General features: G+C 46.6%; 1 protein-coding gene across 1 annotated transcript in view; it reads left to right on the forward strand.

The window, feature by feature from the left end:
- Nucleotides 1-19,768, forward strand: part of LOC112237188 (ankyrin repeat and sterile alpha motif domain-containing protein 1B) — a 394,948-nt gene that overhangs the window by 262,684 nt on the left and 112,496 nt on the right. Inside the window, 1 exon segment of the mRNA XM_042299987.1 lies at nucleotides 3,021-3,210. Within this exon segment, the coding sequence (XP_042155921.1) occupies nucleotides 3,021-3,210 (190 nt within the window).

Consider the following 19,768-nt stretch of genomic DNA (forward strand, 5'->3'; position numbering starts at 1 on the left):
GGAGTGGGTCTAGGGTATCCAGGAAGATGCTGTTGATGTGAGCCATGACCAGCCTTTCAAAGCACTTCATGGCTTCCAACATGAGTGCTACGGGGCCGTAATCATTTGGGCAGGTTACCTGCTCCCGTGCATGCTTCAGTGTTGCTTGCCTCGAAGCGAGCATAAAAAGCATTTAGCTAGTCTGGTAGGCTCACGTCACTGGGCAGCTCACGTCTGGGGTTCCCTTTGTAGTCCATAATAGTGGACACAACCGACGAGTGTCAGAGCCGGTGTAGTAGGATTCAATCTTAATCCTGTATTGATGCTTTGCTTGTTTGATGGTTTGTCTGAGGGCATAGCGGGATTTCTTATAGGCGTCCAGATTAGTGTCCCACTCCTTGAAAGCGGAAGCTCTAGCCTTTAGCTCGATGCAGATGTTGCCTGTAATCCATGGCTTCTGGTTGGGATATGTACGTACAGTCACTGTGGGGACAACGTTGTTGATGCACTTATTGATGAAGCCGATGACTGAGGTGGTATACTTCTCAATGCCTTTGGATGATCCCAGAACATATTCCAGTCTGTGCTAGCAAAACAGTCCTGTAGCGTAGCATCCGCGTCATCTGACCACTTCCGTATTGAGTTAGTACTTCCTGCTTAGTTTTTGCTTGTAAGCAGGAATCAGGAGGATAGAATTATGATCAGATTTGCCAAATGGAGAGCGGGGGAGAGCTTTGTTTGCATCTCTGTGTGTGAAGTAAATGTGGTCTAGAGTTGTTTTTTTTCCCTCTGGTTGCACATGTGACATGCTGGTAAATTTTGAATAAAACTGATTTAAATTTGCCTGCATTAAAGTCCCCGGCCACAAGGAGCGCTGCTTCTGGGTGAGCATTTTCTTGTTTGTTTATGGCCTTATAGAGTTGGTTGAGTGAGGTCTTAGTGCCAGCATTGGTCTGTGGTGGTAAATAGACGGCTACGAATAATATAGATGAGAACTCTCTTAGTAGATAGTGTGGTCTACAGCTTATCATAAGGTACTCTACCTCAGGTGAGCAATACCTCGAGACTTATTTAATATTAGACATCGTGCACCAGCTGTTATTGACAAAAAGACATACACCCCCACCCCTCGTCTTACTAAACGTAGCTTCTCTGTTCTGTCGGCGCATTGAAAATCCCTCCAGCTCTATATTATCCGTGTCGTCGTTCAGCCACGACTCGGTGTAACATAAGATTTTTTTACATTTTTTTTACAGGATAATCGTAATCGTAGATCATTATTTTATTTCCATGTTAGCAAGTAGAATTGATGGCAGTTGGAGTTTACTCGCTCGCCTACAGATTCTCAAAGGAGGACGTCCTCTTTTCCTCCGTCTTTTCTTCACGCAAATGACGGATTTGGGCCTGTTCCCGGGAGAGCCTTATATCTTTCTCGTCAGACTCGTTAAAGGAAAAAGCTTCTTCCAGTTCATGGTGAGTCATCCCAGTTCTGATGTCCAGAAGTTATTTTCGGTCATAAGAGGCGGTAGCAGCAACATTATGTACAAAATGAGTTCAAAACAACGCAAAAAAACAGACAAAATTGCTCAATTGGTTACCGGCAATGTAAAACTTCAGTCATCCTCTTCGGTGCCATTACATTATGCTCATTTCAAGTCCTGTCACAACCTCTCAATTGGGATTAGGTCTGGACTTTGACTAGGCTATTCCAAAACTTCAAATGTTTATTTTTAGCCATTTTCATGTGACTTGATTGTTTGTTTTGTATCATTGTCTTGCTGCATGACCCAGCTGCACTTCAGCTTCAGCTCACAGACGGATGTCTTGACATTCTCCTGTAGAATTCTCTGATACACAGCAGAATTCATGGTTCTTTCTATTAAAGCAAGTCATCTAGGTCCTGAGGCAGCAAAGCATCCCTAAACCATCACACTACCACCACCATGCTTAACCGTTGGTATGAGGTTCTTACTGTGGAATGCAGTGTTTGGTTTTCACCAGGCATCATGGGACCCATGTTGACCAAAAAGTTATGCTTTTGAATCATCCGTCCATAGAACATTCTTCCAAGAGTATTGATGATCATCCAAGTGCTTCCGGGTACTTTTTGGCAATCTTGAGTCAACTTTTTGGATGAGATGGGTTTCAGGTTCCCTGAGATCAGGTTCCCTTTATCTAATAATATGTTTTAGTTGAAGATCAGATAACATTCAGTATCGAAAATATGCAAAATTAGAGAAAATCAGAAAGGTGGCAAATACTTTTTCACGGCACTGTACATTCTGTCAGCATCTCTCTATGTATTACCATGCTACCTGACACTGCCCCTCTCACCGTACTCTGACTATTCCCTATTGGCCTCAAGTGAAACTGTCTCATTCCCCATTGGCCCTGTACGCCGCCTGTCACTCTGATCACTTCTCGTTGATGCACCCTAACTCTCTATAGGATAGTGATGCTTCTGTTGTGCTCCCCTTTGGCCCACTGTCCACTGGTAGAAAGGGATGTCTTTGGAAGAGTGGAAGATGACTTCTTTGTCTGCATTACAGCTTTCACTCTCTCACTACACTTGTTTTCCTTCTCTGGAATTTCAAGTGTGTGTGTGTGTGTGTGTGTGTGTGTGTGTGTGTGTGCGCGCGCACATGTAGGTGTTGTACAGTTATTGTGAAGTCATGCAAACACTCCTTGAAAAATACACACGCACACACACACACACACACACACAGGCAGGCTAATGAGTGTGTCATGAGACCTGGACTTGTGTGCTGATGTGAGAGGAAGTGGAGATAATCCTAACTTAATATTTCCTGTGTTCTTTTCCAAGAGTCCTGCTCCTCCAGTGCACAGCTCACGGGGTACTTTCACATGTCCCTCTATATTGAACAAAAAACATATTGTAATTCTCCGCGTCACACCAGGGAATCGCAGCACGGTACAGAATTCTTATGTGGCAAAAGTTACACACACAATCACAATACTTAGCCACATCTGCTAACATTGCCTTTGTTCTCCTCTCTCGCCCTCTCCATCTCTCCCTCCAGCCCAAACAGCGGACCTCCATCTCCTCCTCCCTGGATGTCCAGAACCAGAGGCCAGTCAACCACAGCTGTGATCCCTCCGAGGTGAGCTCGTCCCTGGGCTACGCCAGCTTCAGCACCAGCCCCCCTGCCAGCCCGCCAGTCAGCCCCAACCAGGACTCACTTGGCTCCAACGACGACTGCCCCCCCACAGGTACCCAGGGACAGATTTTGGACATAGCATGACTTGTAGAGAATGAGGGATCATGTCAGTTCCATTTAGATAGCCTTTGTAGCTTTTAATTGGACAAATACTGGAAACAGACAATTTTAGCCCCTATGAAATTGTCTTTTCCCTAGAGATTTTCACTCTTTTGGGGAATTTTTATCCATCTTCTTCCTTCCTATTCCCTTTGCGTGTAGTGGATCTGGAAGTTTCCATCTGGACACAATTTTCTAGTCTTTATTTCATTTATTCGCATTTTACCTCTAGGCCTTTTTCTCTTTTTCTCTCTGGCGTCCTCATTCACGGAGACCTTGAAGGGCGAGGGAGGGATGACACCACGGCGATAGATTGATTCTGTCTGGCTTTTGTGACACCTGAAATCAGCCAGAGGTAACTCAGCTGTAGATAAGGTCTGGATCAGTGTCGTTCTTCATGCAATATCATTCTCTGGTCCTACCATCTTACATAGGTGTCATCCAAAGTCAAACCGACCTCTGCCCTCTATCCACCTCTTGCAGGTGTTCTTGTAGATCTGAGAGGAATGGAAAGATGTAACTTAAGAAATATTGAACCAACCTCACCTTGCCCTCCAACTGGTGGGAATGTTATTGTTTAGTCCTGTCCAGTCATTTCAGATCTACTGTACACAAACAGTGCTGTGCTGTGTGCGTGCATCGGTGACTGTGTGTGTGTGCGTGTGCGTGCGTGCGTGTGTGTATGTGTGTGTGTGTGTGCATGTGTGATGTTGCTTTCAATAGCAGCTCAAACATAGAACATGTGAGTGATTAATAGCCATTGAATTCTACCGTGCAAATACTGTATACTATGTGTCATAGGGAAATAATGCACAATCTAGAATGCCCTTCAAGCCAATCAGAAAGGAGTATTCAACAATGCCATGGCACAGAATGAGCTCATGTAATAAGCTAACCTCACCTGAGTTTAATAGACCATCCTCAGGTGTAGTAATTAGTTATCAATAGAATCAAGACATTCCCACTTCAAAGCACCCGCTGTAAGTCTTGCAACACACACACACACACACACACACACACACACACACACACACACACACACACACACACACAGACACTTAACACCCTTCCCCCGGCCGTGGGCAACGGCGTCTAGCCTGTGTGTGTGACTTTATTCTCTATTTCCTGTGTGTCGCAGTGATGATTACCAGGTGACGTGGCTGTCACCCACCCACATCTCAACAGAGAGGAGACAAGGGGATAAGAGATAAGGAGAGGTGACTAGAGGAGAGAGTAGAAGAGAGGAGAACAGTATGTTCTTCTCTTTCTCCATAGTTGTATTCAGAGAGAGAGAGAGACCATGATCAAGTGTGTGTATGTGTTTATCTTTTTGTATGTGAAACAGAGGTGATTATCAGGCGTGTGTGTGTATCATGTCTCATTTGGTTATTTATGAAGAAGCAGATCAGAGGCTAGCTGCACATCCCTGGCTGTGACCCCACTCTCCCATGGTGTCTCAGGGGACATTTCCATTTCACACCCCACACTCATACAGGTTACCCAGTTTTACATGCAGTTAAAGGTGCAATATACAGAAATCGCTCTGTCATTTCCTGGTTGCAAAAATGTGAATAGTTCACCTACTACCTGTTTATGTGACAAAACAAGCAATGCTGAGAGGGTGTAGAGAAGCATTGTATCATATCATATATATAGTGTAAACCACTGTGAAATATCTTTTCAATAACCAAAAATATTGTATTTTCAGTTTGTTTCAAGCCGAAATTAAAAGACGCAAAATGAAAACTTATGAATGGGAAGCATAGAAATAGAACAGATCAACCACTTTTTAGATTTGCTTTCAATTTTGTTTATTTATTTTTTATTTCATCTTTATTCAACGAGGCAAGTCCGTTCAGAACAAATTCTTATTTACAATGATGGCCTACCCGGGGAACAGTGGGTTAACTGCCTTGTTCAGGGGCAGAACAACAGATTTTTACCTTGTCAGCTTGGTGATTTGATCTAGTAACCTTTCAGTTACTGGCACAACACTCTAAACCCATTCAATGAGAATGACAGATCTATAACTAACATTTCTATGTGAATTTGGTCGGGTTGCCCAAAAAGTGACACATTGCAGCTTTAAGCAGAACAAATATAAGCCACCTTTTATTACCACAGATACAGTCACATACACTCGCACACACACACACAAATGTGAAAACATGCGCGCACACACACTCCATTTCCACTATTCGACAGACACCAGCAAACATGGCTGGCACATCAAATCTGATACATCACAACGCGCCACCAGAGAAACAACTGTCTATCTCATTCTCTCTCTCGTCCTCTCTTTCACCAGCATCCCTCTATCCGTAAACAGCCCCCAGGTCCAACTCCAGGAATAGATCTGCGCCCATTTTCCTTATGAATGATCCTCCTCTCCCCTACTGCTCTCTATTTATTAGCTTTATAAGGTCCCTTGTGTTGTTGCCGTGACAACAGCAAGCACATGAGGCTTATACATTTACAGCTGGATACATCAAGTGGAGAGAGAGAGATGGAGAGAGATCGGGGAGCGAGAGATGGAGAGAGATCGGGGAGCGAGAGAGGAGGGGGGCATTATTGAAGAGGAGAGAGATCGGGAGCGAGAGAGGAGGGGGCATTATTGAAGAGGAGAGAGGGAATAAGTGAAAGAGAATGAAAAAGAGGGAGGGGGCATTATTGAAGAGGAGAGAGAGGGGGGATTATCGAAGAGGAGAGGGGGAATTGAAAGAGAATGAAAAAGAAGATGAGGAGAGAGATCGGGGGAGCGAGAGAGGGGGGCATTATCGAAGAGGAAGAGGGAGAAAGAGAATGAAAAAGAGGGGGAGAGAGAGATCGGGGAGCGAGAGAGGGGGGCATTATCGAAGAGGAAGAGGAAGAAAGAGAATGAAAAAGAGGGGGGAGAGAGAGATCGGGGGAGAGAGGGGGGCATTATCGAAGAGGAGAGAGGGAATAAGTGAAAGAGAATGAAAAAGAGGGAGTATGAGGAGAGAGATCGGGGGAGCGAGAGAGGAGGGGAGCATTATCGAAGAGAGAGAGAGGGAATGAGAGAGGGGGGCATTATGAAAAGAGAATCGGGGGAAAAAGAGGGATTATCGAAGAGGAGAGAGATCGGGGGAGCGAGAGAGGAGGGGGGCATTATCGAAGAGGAGAGATCGGGGAATGAGGGGGGCATTATGAAAGAGAATGAGGGGCATTATCGAAGAGGAGAGAGGGAATGAGTGAAAGAGAATGAAAAAAGAGGGAGTATGAGGAGAGAGATTGTGAGAAAAAGAGAGAGAAACTACAGCAGAAGTGGGAGGGAAGGGGAAGAGAGAAAGCCAGAGTGAGACAGAGGTAAATACATTTTTCCTCCCAACTGTAAAATGTCTCCTTCCTACCTTCCTGCCTCCATCCCTCTCTCATTTTTCAAAAGCTCTCCTGTGCTAGCCAAACAGCCGGCTCAACGCTGGATCAACACTGACCAAACATTTACGCAACGTCCCCTGTGCTACAGGGTAGGTGTAAGCCACCTGCGTGGGTGGGCGGCAGAAAGCTGGCTATTTATAGCTGGAGCAGCATTAGCATCTGTAGGTGGTAGAGTGGATGTTTCAGAAGAACCTTTATGTAACGTTTTGCTAGTTTTGCTGTAGCAGGCAGAGATGTTCCCTCTGGCATGTCAACACTGCAGTACCATTCCAGCATCAGGTAACTGCAGCAGCCTTAGTGTGTGTGCGCACTTTCCTGTGTAAGCCTGGATGTGTTTTCTTTTGACAGAAGGACAACAGTAACATACGGTATAGCAGTGGTCTTAAACTTCATTTACTTCTCTTTTTTCCACCACAATGTCAGGTAAACAGGATGTAAATCAACTGTGTGCACAGGAAGTGCTGCAATGTAAATATGAAGTCTACAGTGGCGTGGTTGATTGCTGTCTTATTTTAGAACACCTACAACTGCCCCTCCTTCTTTCTTAAAGATTCCTTACTTCCTTTTGTATGCCCTTCCTTCCTTTCTTACGCCCTTCCTTGAGTTAATCACACACACACACACACACACACACACACACACACACACACACACACACACACACACACACACACACACACACACACACACACACACTAACAAACACACTCACACACAAATTCAGCAACCACACACACAAGCACAGACACACATGGCCGTGGCCCCACTCTCCGAGGGTGTCTCAGGGGGGAGTTGGGATATGCAAAAAAACACATTTCCATTTCACACCTCGCACTCGTACAGGTTACCCAGTTGTACATGCAGCGAAACAGGACGAATAACTATAAGAAGTCACAGGGGCAGCAGGGACTCCAAAGACCACCATTAATCCTGGACACACACCATCAATCCTTTTGGTCCCTTGTGGGTATGTGTGTTTGTGCATGTATGTACGAGTATGTATGTTTGTGCATGACTCCTCCATCTTGGCCTGTACACCATGTTCTGAACAGACCGGAATAGACCAGTATTTTATGGGACTTTGATTGTCCTCACTTATATTCAATTATATGACTGTCACCGCACTCTACCTCTGTCTGCTGTGTGGCTAGGTGTAGAAAATCACACATTGTACACCTCCTTTGAATGAGGCAGTCAATTCAAGGTACACTTTACAAGATGACATCATCACAGACAACAGACCAGAACATCAGCAGAATGAAAATCTGACCAAGACTGACGCTATTGGCTTTCTCCAATAGGGGCGTATCTCAACGAGGAAGATGGGTGTGAATTCTGTGGATGTGAGTGAGCACCAAGGAAGAGAGAGCCCCCAGCTAGCACCAAGGAAGAGAGAGCCCCAGCTAGCACCAAGGAAGAGAGAGCCCCAGCTAGCACCAAGGAAGAGAGAGCCCCCAGCTAGCACCAAGGAAGAGAGAGCTGTTATCCCCAGCTAGCACCAAGGAAGAGTTTTATTAAAGAGAACCCCCCAGCAGCACCAAGGAAGAGAGAGCCCCAGCTAGCACCAAGGAAGAGAGAGCCCCAGCTAGCACCAAGGAAGAGATGGATTCCCCAGCTAGCACCAAGGAAGAGAGAGCCCCCAGCTCAACATCTCATTTTGAACAGAGAGCCCCAGTAGCACCAAGGAAGAGAGAGCCCCAGCTAGCACCAAGGAAGAGAGAGCCCCATAGCACCAAGGAAGAGAGAGCCCCCAGCTAGCACCAAGGAAGAGAGAGCCCCAGCTAGCACCAAAAAGAGAGCCCCCAGCTAGCACCAAGGAAGAGAGAGAGCCCCAGCAGCACCAAGGAAGAGAGAGCCCCAGCTAGCACCAAGGAAGAGAGAGCCCCAAGGAAGAGAGAGCCCCAGCTAGCACCAAGGAAGTCTCTTCTTCTTCCCCCCAGCTAGCACCAAGGAAAGAGAGCCCTCAGCTAGCACCAAGGAAGAGAGAGCCCCAGCTAGCACCAAGGAAGAGAGAGCCCCCAGCTAGCACCAAGGAAGAGAGAGCCCCCAGCTAGCACCAAGGAAGAGAGACCCCCAGTAGCACCAAGGAAGAGAGAGCCCCCAGCTAGCACCAAGGAGAGAGAGCCCCCAGCTAGCACCAAGGAAGATCAGAGCCCCAGCTAGCACCAAGGAAGAGAGAGCCCCCAGCTAAGCACCAAGGAAGAGAGACCCCCAGCTAGCACCAAGGAAGAGAGAGCCCCCAGCTAGCACCAAGGAAGAGAGACCCCCAGCTAAGCACCAAGGAAGAGAGAGCCCCAGCTAGCACCAAGGAAGAGAGAGCCCCCAGCTAGCACCAAGGAAGAGAGAGCCCCCAGCTAGCACCAAGGAAGAGAGAGCCCCAGCTAGCACCAAGGAAGAGAGAGCCCCCAGCTAGCACCAAGGAAAGAGAGCACCCCCAGCCAGCACCAAGGAAGAGAGAGCCCCCAGCTAGCACCAAGGAAGAGAGAGCCCCAGCTAGCACCAAGGAAGAAGAGCCCCAGCTAGCACCAAGGAAAGAGAGCCCCAGCTAGCACCAAGGAAGAGAGAGCCCCCAGCTAGCACCAAGGAAGAGAGAGCCCCCAGCTAGCACCAAGGAAGAGAGAGCCCCCAGCTAGCACCAAGGCAGTAATAAAGCAGTGCTGTTATCTCCCACTGAGATTCTAATGAAGAGTTTTATTAAAGAGAACCGGACCCTTTTTCACACGTTCTCTCTAAAGAAACGCTTGTTTTGTCAAGCTCTGTCCATGATTTTGTAATTACAGTAAGCAGGGTTCTGATTGGTCTATAGCATGTGTGTGTATTTGGGGCTGATGTATGGATTCATCCATTCCTAGACTAACTGACCTGCCTGTCTGCCCCTCATTTCAACATCTCATTTTGATTTACATTTGGTTGAGTTGTCAACTAATGTGAATTACACGTGAAATCAACAAGAAGAATTCACCATGTCATTGGATTTAGGTTAGAAGTTAGGTGAAAAAAAGAGGACGTTCTCTTACGTTGATGCCGCTTTGTGAATCCAATCAGTTTTCCACATTGATTCAATGTCATCACATTGAATTTTGTTTGTTGAAATGGCGTGGAAACGGCGTTGAGTCAACCAGTTTTTGCCTAATGGGTCTCTTCTTCTTCCCTCTATCTTTCTCTCCCACATGTATTGAGGAACAAAAGAGGAGGACTCTGTCGTTCTCTCTCTTTTGTCTCTGTAATCTTCCTCTGAGGTCTCTTTATGGACTGACTGACTCCAGGTTATGGTGACTCATGTCTAGAGCCTCTGACAGTTGAACAGAATAGAGGGCAGTGCAGTAGAGTAGAGAGGAATGGAACTTTTCCACAGAGGACATTCCAACCCCTTCACACATCTCAAACCATCAGGCAACGCTAGAGGTTTTCTATGCTAATCAACGCATGGCTAATCAACTCATGGCTAACCAACGCATGGCTAACCAACGCATGGCTAACCAACGCATGGCTAACCAACGCATGGCTAACCAACGCATGGCTAACCAACGCATGGCTAACCAACGCATGGCTAATCAACGCATGGCTAACCAACGCATGGCTAACCAACGCATGGCTAACCAACGCATGGCTAACCAACGCATGGCTAATCAACGCATGGCTAATTACAACGCATGGCTAACCAACGCATGGCTAACCAACGCATGGCTAACCAACGCATGGCTAACCAACGCATGGCTAATCAACTCATGGCTAACCAACTCATGGCTAATCAACGCATGGCTAACCAACGCATGGCTAACCAACGCATGGCTAACCAACGCATGGCTAACCAACGCATGGCTAACCAACGCATGGCTAATCAACGCATGGCTAACCAACGCATGGCTAACCAACGCATGGCTAACCAACGCATGGCTAACCAACTCATGGCTAATCAACGCATGGCTAACCAACGCATGGCTAACCAACGCATGGCTAACCAACGCATGGCTAACCAACGCATGGCTAACCAACGCATGGCTAATCAACTCATGGCTAACCAACTCATGGCTAATCAACGCATGGCTAACCAACGCATGGCTAACCAACGCATGGCTAACCAACGCATGGCTAACCAACGCATGGCTAACCAACGCATGGCTAATCAACGCATGGCTAATCAACGCATGGCTAACCAACGCATGGCTAACCAACGCATGGCTAACCAACGCATGGCTAACCAATGCATGGCAAAGATCTTGTAGAGAAAAACAACAGTCGTCGATCTCCACTAACTCAAATATATTTGGGTAGATATGAATAGAACGCATTAGTATAGAACAAAACAATGTACGGCCGGACAGGGCAGGTTAAGGTAGAAAAGCAGTCTGTCAGTGACGGCCCAACATTCCTCTATGATGTTGTGGTACACGCAGCTCTCTGTCTCCCCCTGAGGCACTGTCAGTGGATGGTTTAATTGAATGCTTAATGAACATTGTCCGGGCCCAGCAGTGTCATTAAGAGACTCCACTGATAACCTTTAAACCACCAATGGGAAGGCACTGCACAGAACCCACACATATTATCTTCAGGGCACACACACATTCTCATAGGCATGTACAGGGTCTTCAGAAAGTATTCACACCTCTTGATTTTTCCAAATGTTTCTGTTACAGCCTGGTTTTAAAATGAATTGAATTTAGATTGTTTTGGTCATTGGCCTACACACAATATCCCATAATGTCAAAGTGGAATTATGTTTTTCAAAATGTTTTACAAATGAATTAAAACTAAGAAGTAAAAAATCAGTAAGTATTCAACCTCTGTTATGGTCAGCCTAAATAAGTTCAGGAGTAAAATTGTACTTAACAAGTCACATATGAAGTTGCATTGACTCACTCTGTGTACAATAATAGTGTTTAACATGATTTGTGAATGTCTACCTCAGCTCTGTACCCCACACATACAATTATCTGTAAGGTCCCTCAGTCAAGCAGTGAATTTCAAACACAGATTCTACCACAAAGACCAAGGCGGCTTTCCAATGCCTCGCAACCTATTGGTAAATGGGTAAAAAAAAAAATCTGAAATTGAATATCCCTTTGAGCATATTATTAATTACACTTTGGGGGCTGTATCAATACACCCAGCCACTGCAAAGATACAGGCGTCCATCCTAACGCTCAGGGATTTCACCATGAGGCCAATGGTGACTTTAAAACAGTTAGAGGTTAATGGCTGTGATAGGAGGACTGAGGATGGATCAACAACATTGTAGTTACTCCACAATACTAACCTAATTGACAGAGTGAAAAGAATGAAGCCTGTACAGAATAAAAATATTCCATAACATGCATCCTGTTTGCAACAAGGCATTAAGTAATACTTCTAAAACGCTCCAATTTTTCAAGCATAGTGGTGGGTGCTTCATGTTATGGGTATGATTGTAATCATTAACAATGGGGGAGTTTTCTGGATGAAACAGAATGGAGATAAGTGCAGGCAAAACCTGTTTCAGTTTCAGTCTGCTTTCCACCAGATACTGGGAGATGAATTCACCTTTCAGCAGGACGATAACCTAAGCCACAAGGCCAACTCTACACTTTTGCTTAGTTACTTACCAAAAAGAAAGTGAATGTTCCTGAGTGGCCAAGTTACAAATGTTGACTTAAATCTTCTGAAAATCTATGGAGAGACTTCAAAATGGTTGTCTAGCAATGATCGGCAACCAATTTAACAGTGATTGAAGAATTTTGAAAAGAATGTTGCACAATCCAGGTGTGGAAAGCTCTCAGAGCTGTAATCGCTGCCAAAGGTGCTTCTACAAAGTATTGACTCAGGGCTGTGAATACTTATGTAAATGAGATGTTTCTTTATTTCATTTTCAATACATTTTCTAAAATTAAAAAATAAATGTTTTCACTTTGTCATTATGTGCTATTGTGTGTAGATGGGTGAGGAAACCATTTTATTTAATCCATTTTGAATTCAGGCCATAACACAACAAAATGTGGAATAAGTCAAGGGGAATGAATACTTTCTGAAGGCACTGTATAAAATGTACATACTGTATTCTAGTCATTGAACACTGGTCACTTTAATAATGTTTACATACAAAACACGCCTTTGTGTGTATAAGGTTGAAGTCAAAGTTTATATACTGTCAGGTTCGTTGAAAGGTCTCTGATTGGGAACCATATCAGGCCAACATAGATATACAAAAACCCCTAGACATACACAAAATTATATATATATATGTACCAGTCTCTGAAATTGCTCATTCTGATATTTTTTTATTTTTCTGTCATAAGTGTATTTTATTTGTATTTTTATTCACTCAGCTACAGGATGTGTTTGAAAGAGAGAGTGTGTGTCTGGTGTGGCAATGTAATATTAATTGTCTCTTTTACATCATTCCCCCAAAAATCGAACTCCTGTTCCTTATATCGCTCGACGACAAAACGGGTTACCCACTGCCAGTGGGAGATAAACTGGTTGCCGTGGTGATATCCCAGCATACATAGAGCAAGAATGAAAGTGTGAATTCAATATCTCCTCACAGTCCCTGTGGTTCCTCTTTCAGTCTAGGTAGTCTAGATCGATTCTCATGGCTATCACACATGAAAGAATGTAGCCTACACAACAACCAGAGTCTACTTTCATCTTTCTTCTCCCCCCTGAGGTGACTGGTGCAGCTTTGGAAGACCTGTTTACACCTGTTAGCGAGATGCTAGCACTTTAAATGGAAGATATGTATTGCTTTTAGCATGTAACACTAGAACTTTGTTGCAGGCTAGGTTATGGCTTTTTAATGTTTCTAGCTAAGGCACTAGCTCTGGGCACTAACAAAAGCATCAGAGCTCAGATAAGACCAAGGAATTCCTGCTACATTAGCAGAAGTCTCTCACTTTGAAGACCTTTTTACATCAAATAGTTTGTTAGTGTAGCATTAGCCTAGCACCATTAGCCAAACGCCTTTAGCCTAGCACCATTAGCTTAGCGCCGTTAGCCTAGCACCATTAGCCTAGTGCCTTTAGCCTAGCACCACCAGAAATCATAATTCATAAAGCAGCCAGACAGGCCCCTTTCATCTAAAGGATGACAGACACGTCTGATATTGCTCTGTAGTTTTTAATAAGCTCAACGAGTCGCCGCGCCCGAGATGATAGAAAAATAAACAAGATTGTATCAGATGTTGTCGTCCCCCCCCCCCTAGACAGGATAACACCCCAATGTATTAGAAATGTAATGAAATTGAGCGTGTGCATGTCTACCGGTATGTGCATGCATGTCTGGGGTTTTCTCTATGGACTGACAGAACTCATATTGTGTTGATTTTTTTGTTTTAGAAAATGTCTTTTGAAAAAACCTTGATCATTTGGTCAGTTTCATTCCATGGTGAAGAGTCAGTGTATCAATCTAGTAGCACAGTCACAGTTCTAGAAACAGCCAAAACTGTTCGGAGAGTTTTGGTCATTGCAATCTTTTTGTGATTATGGGAGTTGTGATTGTGGGTATATTGGTCATTGCTGCTGACTTGCACCAGAGACTCAATGTTCCCTCTTAGACTACACTGAGAATACTGCCTTTCTACTGCTACTTTCCTATCGTGCTCGCGTTCCCCTCTCTCTCTCTCTCTCTCTCTCTCTCTCTCTCTCTCTCTCTCTCATACTCTCTTTCTATCTCTCTCTCTCACACACAACTTATTTTTTCACTCTGTCAGTCTCCACACCCTGCCCTCTTGTAATCTGTCTGTCTCGTCCCCCTGCCCTCTTGTGATCTGTCCAGTCTCCACCCCCTGCCCTCTTGTGATCTGTCAGTCTCCACCCCCTGCCCTCTTGTGATCTGTCTGTCTCTACCCCCTGCCCTCTTGTGATTGGTCAGTCTCCACCCCCTGCCCTCTTGTGATTTTCATTTAGTTCCCCCATCATTTTCTCCCTCCTGTCTCTCTCTCTCTGTCTCTCTCTCCCTCCTTTCTCTCTCTGTCTCTCCCTTCTGTCTCTCTCTGTCTCTCCCTCCTTCCAGCCCAGTGTATCTCTGACGGCAGCCTCAGAGTAATGGAGGTCTATACTTGGCAGGAAACGGGTGGCTGCTCAGTACGGTGCAGTAAACATTTGTTAACAAGCAATTAAACGTGTCCTATTTAATCCCGCTGGGGGCGGGGGCGTGCAATCGCTCACAACACCTGCCCAGGACGGAGGAGAAAAGTGAGGGAAGAGGGCAGGAAGAGAGAGGAGAAAAGTGAGGGAAGAGGGCAGGAAGAGAGAGGAGAAAAGTGAGGGAAGAGGGCAGGATGAGAGAGGAGAAAAGTGAGGGAAGAGGGCAGAACAGGATGAGAGAGGAGAAAAGTGAGGGAAGAGGGCAGAACAGGATGAGAGAGGAGAAAAGTGAGGGAAGAGGGCAGAACAGGATGAGAGAGGAGAAAAGTGAGGGAAGAGGGCAGAACAGGAAGAGAGAGGAGAAAAGTGAGGGAAGAGGGCAGGACAGGAAGAGAGAGGAGAAAAGTGAGGGAAGAGGGCAGAACAGGATGAGAGAGGAGAAAAGTGAGGGAAGAGGGCAGAACAGGAAGAGAGAGGAGAAAAGTGAGGGAAGAGGGCAGAACAGGATGAGAGAGGAGAAAAGTGAGGGAAGAGGGCAGGAAGAGAGAGGAGAAAAGTGAGGGAAGAGGGCAGGAAGAGAGAGGAGAAAAGTGAGGGAAGAGGGCAGGAAGAGAGAGGAGAAAAGTGAGGGAAGAGGGCAGGAAGAGAGAGGAGAAAAGTGAGGGAAGAGGGCAGGATGAGAGAGGAGAAAAGTGAGGGAAGAGGGCAGAACAGGATGAGAGAGGAGAAAAGTGAGGGAAGAGGGCAGAACAGGAAGAGAGAGGAGAAAAGTGAGGGAAGAGGGCAGAACAGGATGAGAGAGGAGAAAAGTGAGGGAAGAGGGCAGGACAGGAAGAGAGAGGAGAAAAGTGAGGGAAGAGGGCAGAACAGGATGAGAGAGGAGAAAAGTGAGGGAAGAGGGCAGAACAGGATGAGAGAGGAGAAAAGTGAGGGAAGAGGGCAGAACAGGATGAGAGAGGAGAAAAGTGAGGGAAGAGGGCAGAACAGGAAGAGAGAGGAGAAAAGTGAGGGAAGAGGGCAGAACAGGATGAGAGAGGAGAAAAGTGAGGGAAGAGGGCAGAACAGGATGAGAGAGGAGAAAAGTGAGGGAAGAGGGCAGGAAGAGAGAGGAGAAAAGTGAGGGAAGAGGGCAGGAAGAGAGAGGAGAAAAGTGAGGGAAGAGGGCAGAACAGGATGAGAGAGGAGAAAAGTGAGGGAAGAGGGCAGAACAGGATGAGAGAGGAGAAAAGTGAGGGAAGAGGGCAGAACAGGAAGAGAGAGGAGAAAAGTGAGGTAAGAGGGCAGGACAGGAAGAGAGAGGAGAAAGGCGAGGGAAGAGGGCAGAACAGGAGAGAGGAGAAAAGTGAGGGAAGAGGGCAGAACAGGATGAGAGAGGAGAAAAGTGAGGGAAGAGGGCAGGAAGAGAGAGGAGAAAGGCGAGGGAAGAGGGCAGAACAGGATGAGAGAGGAGAAAAGTGAGGGAAGAGGACAGGAAGAGAGAGGAGAAAGGCGAGGGAAGAGGGCAGAACAGGAGAGAGGAGAAAAGTGAGGGAAGAGGGCAGAACAGGATGAGAGAGGAGAAAAGTGAGGTAAGAGGGCAGAACAGGAAGAGAGAGGAGAAAAGTGAGGTAAGAGGGCAGAACAGGATGAGAGAGGAGAAAAGTGAGGGAAGAGGGCAGAACAGGAAGAGAGAGGAGAAAAGTGAGGGAAGAGGGCAGGACAGGAAGAGAGAGGAGAAAAGTGAGGTAAGAGGGCAGGACAGGAAGAGAGAGGAGAAAGGCGAGGGAAGAGGGCAGAACAGGAGAGAGGAGAAAAGTGAGGGAAGAGGGCAGAACAGGATGAGAGAGGAGAAAAGTGAGGGAAGAGGGCAGGAAGAGAGAGGAGAAAGGCGAGGGAAGAGGGCAGAACAGGATGAGAGAGGAGAAAAGTGAGGGAAGAGGACAGGAAGAGAGAGGAGAAAGGCGAGGGAAGAGGGCAGAACAGGAGAGAGGAGAAAAGTGAGGGAAGAGGGCAGAACAGGATGAGAGAGGAGAAAAGTGAGGTAAGAGGGCAGAACAGGAAGAGAGAGGAGAAAAGTGAGGTAAGAGGGCAGAACAGGATGAGAGAGGAGAAAAGTGAGGGAAGAGGGCAGAACAGGAAGAGAGAGGAGAAAAGTGAGGGAAGAGGGCAGGACAGGAAGAGAGAGGAGAAAAGTGAGGTAAGAGGGCAGAACAGGATGAGAGAGGAGAAAGGCGAGGGAAGAGGGCAGGACAGGAAGAGAGAGGAGAAAGGCGAGGGAAGAGGGCAGGACAGGAAGAGAGAGGAGAAAAGCGAGGGAAGAGGGCAGGACAGGAAGAGAGAGGAGAAAGGCGAGGGAAGAGGGCAGGACAGGAAGAGAGAGGAGAAAAGCGAGGGAAGAGGGCAGGAAGAGAGAGGAGAAAAGCGAGGGGATAGGGCAGGACAGGAAGAGAGAGGAGAAAGGCGAGGGAAGAGGGCAGGACAGGAAGAGAGAGGAGAAAAGCGAGGGAAGAGGGCAGGAAGAGAGAGGAGAAAAGCGAGGGGAGAGGGCAGGACAGGAAGAGAGAGGAGAAAGGCGAGGGAAGAGGGCAGAACAGGAAGAGAGAGGAGAAAGGCGAGGGAAGAGGGCAGGACAGGAAGAGAGAGGAGAAAAGCGAGGGAAGAGGGCAGGAAGAGAGAGGAGAAAAGCGAGGGGAGAGGGCAGGACAGGAAGAGAGAGGAGAAAGGCGAGGGAAGAGGGCAGGAAGAGAGAGGAGAAAGGCGAGGGAAGAGGGCAGGAAGAGAGAGGAGAAAAGTGAGGGAAGAGGGCAGAACAGGAGAGAGGAGAAAAGTGAGGGAAGAGGGCAGAACAGGAGAGAGGAGAAAAGTGAGGGAAGAGGGCAGGACAGGAAGAGAGAGGAGAAAAGTGAGGGAAGAGGGCAGGACAGGAAGAGAGAGGAGAAAAGCGAGGGAAAAGGGCAGGACAGGAAGAGAGAGGAGAAAGGCGAGGGAAGAGGGCAGGACAGGAAGAGAGAGGAGAAAAGCGAGGGAAGAGGGCAGGAAGAGAGAGGAGAAAAGTGAGGGAAGAGGGCAGGAAGAGAGAGGAGAAAAGTGAGGGAAGAGGGCAGGATGAGAGAGGAGAAAAGTGAGGGAAGAGGGCAGAACAGGATGAGAGAGGAGAAAAGTGAGGGAAGAGGGCAGAACAGGAAGAGAGAGGAGAAAAGTGAGGGAAGAGGGCAGGAAGAGAGAGGAGAAAAGTGAGGGAAGAGGGCAGAACAGGATGAGAGAGGAGAAAAGTGAGGGAAGAGGGCAGGATGAGAGAGGAGAAAAGTGAGGGAAGAGGGCAGAACAGGATGAGAGAGGAGAAAAGTGAGGGAAGAGGGCAGAACAGGATGAGAGAGGAGAAAAGTGAGGGAAGAGGGCAGAACAGGAAGAGAGAGGAGAAAAGTGAGGGAAGAGGGCAGAACAGGATGAGAGAGGAGAAAAGTGAGGGAAGAGGGCAGGAAGAGAGAGGAGAAAAGTGAGGGAAGAGGGCAGAACAGGAAGAGAGAGGAGAAAAGTGAGGGAAGAGGGCAGAACAGGAAGAGAGAGGAGAAAAGTGAGGGAAGAGGGCAGGAAGAGAGAGGAGAAAAGTGAGGGAAGAGGGCAGAACAGGAAGAGAGAGGAGAAAAGTGAGGGAAGAGGGCAGAACAGGAAGAGAGAGGAGAAAAGTGAGGGAAGAGGGCAGAACAGGAAGAGAGAGGAGAAAAGCGAGGGAAAAGGGCAGGACAGGAAGAGAGAGGAGAAAGGCGAGGGAAGAGGGCAGGACAGGAAGAGAGAGGAGAAAAGCGAGGGAAAAGGGCAGGACAGGAAGAGAGAGGAGAAAGGCGAGGGAAGAGGGCAGGACAGGAAGAGAGAGGAGAAAGGCGAGGGAAGAGGGCAGGACAGGAAGAGAGAGGAGAAAAGGGCATTCTCTCGCCTTTTTTCTGTCATCCCTTTTCATCCTTCTCTCTTTCCTGTAAGAGTGGTAGAATAATAATGTTGTGGGTGGGAGGGTCATGGAAGAGAAGGCCATTATGTGGGGATTTAACTCAGTTTCTGGAATTGTAAATACATTACAGTAAGAGCCTGCAGTTCTCTGTCTCATTCACACACACACACACACACGTGTACGCGTGAGCTCTTAACCACTGTAGCGTATGTGTATTAATGTGTGTGTAACTGTCAACAGGAAGACTATGCCTGCGTGTGTGTGTGCGCTCATGCATGTACCGCGAGGTATGCAGGTATGCTGCGTGTGTGCAGATGATCTAGGTGCTGCTGTAGGCCCTCCTTGTTTGGGGACAGAAGCACCAGATCATCGGCAAACCGTAGACATTTGACTTCAGATTCTAGTAGGGTGAGGCAGGGTACTGCAGACTGTTCTAGTGTCCTCGCCAATTTGTTGATATATCTGTTAAAGAGGGTGGTGCTCAAGCTGCATCCCTGTTTGACCCCACGACCCTCTGGAAAGAAATGAGTTATTCATGCCATATTGAGTCAAAAGATCTTTTGAAATCAACAAAGCATGAGAAGACTTTGCCTTTGTTTTGGTTTGTTTGTTTGTCAATTAGGGAGTCCAGGGGCAATATGTGGTCTGTCGTATGGTAATTTGGGAAAAAGCCAATTTGACATTTGCTTGTTTTCACTGAGGATATGTACGAGTCTGCTGTTAATAATAATGCAGAGTATTTTCCAAAGGTTGCTATTGATGCATATCCCACCGTAATTATTGGGGTTAAATGTGTGTCAACTTTCGTGGATTGGGGTGATCAGTCCGTGCTTCCACATATTAGGGAAGGTGCCAGAGCTGAGGATGATGTTAAAGAGTTTAAGTATAGCCATTTGGAATTTGTGGTCTGTATATTTTAATATTTAGGATACCATCACCCCCACGGGCCGTTTTCGGTTGGAGGGTTTGTATTTTGTCCTGTAGTTCATTCAATGTAATTGAAGAATCCAGTGGGTTCTGGTCATCTTTAATAGTTGATTCTAAGATGTTTATTTGATCATGTATTTGTTTTAGCTGTTTGTTCTTTGTTATAGAGGCAAAAGGATTGGAGAAGTATGTTATCCATA

The sequence above is a fragment of the Oncorhynchus tshawytscha genome, linkage group LG17 (assembly GCF_018296145.1).
Source record: "Oncorhynchus tshawytscha isolate Ot180627B linkage group LG17, Otsh_v2.0, whole genome shotgun sequence".
Classification (NCBI taxonomy): domain Eukaryota; kingdom Metazoa; phylum Chordata; class Actinopteri; order Salmoniformes; family Salmonidae; genus Oncorhynchus; species Oncorhynchus tshawytscha.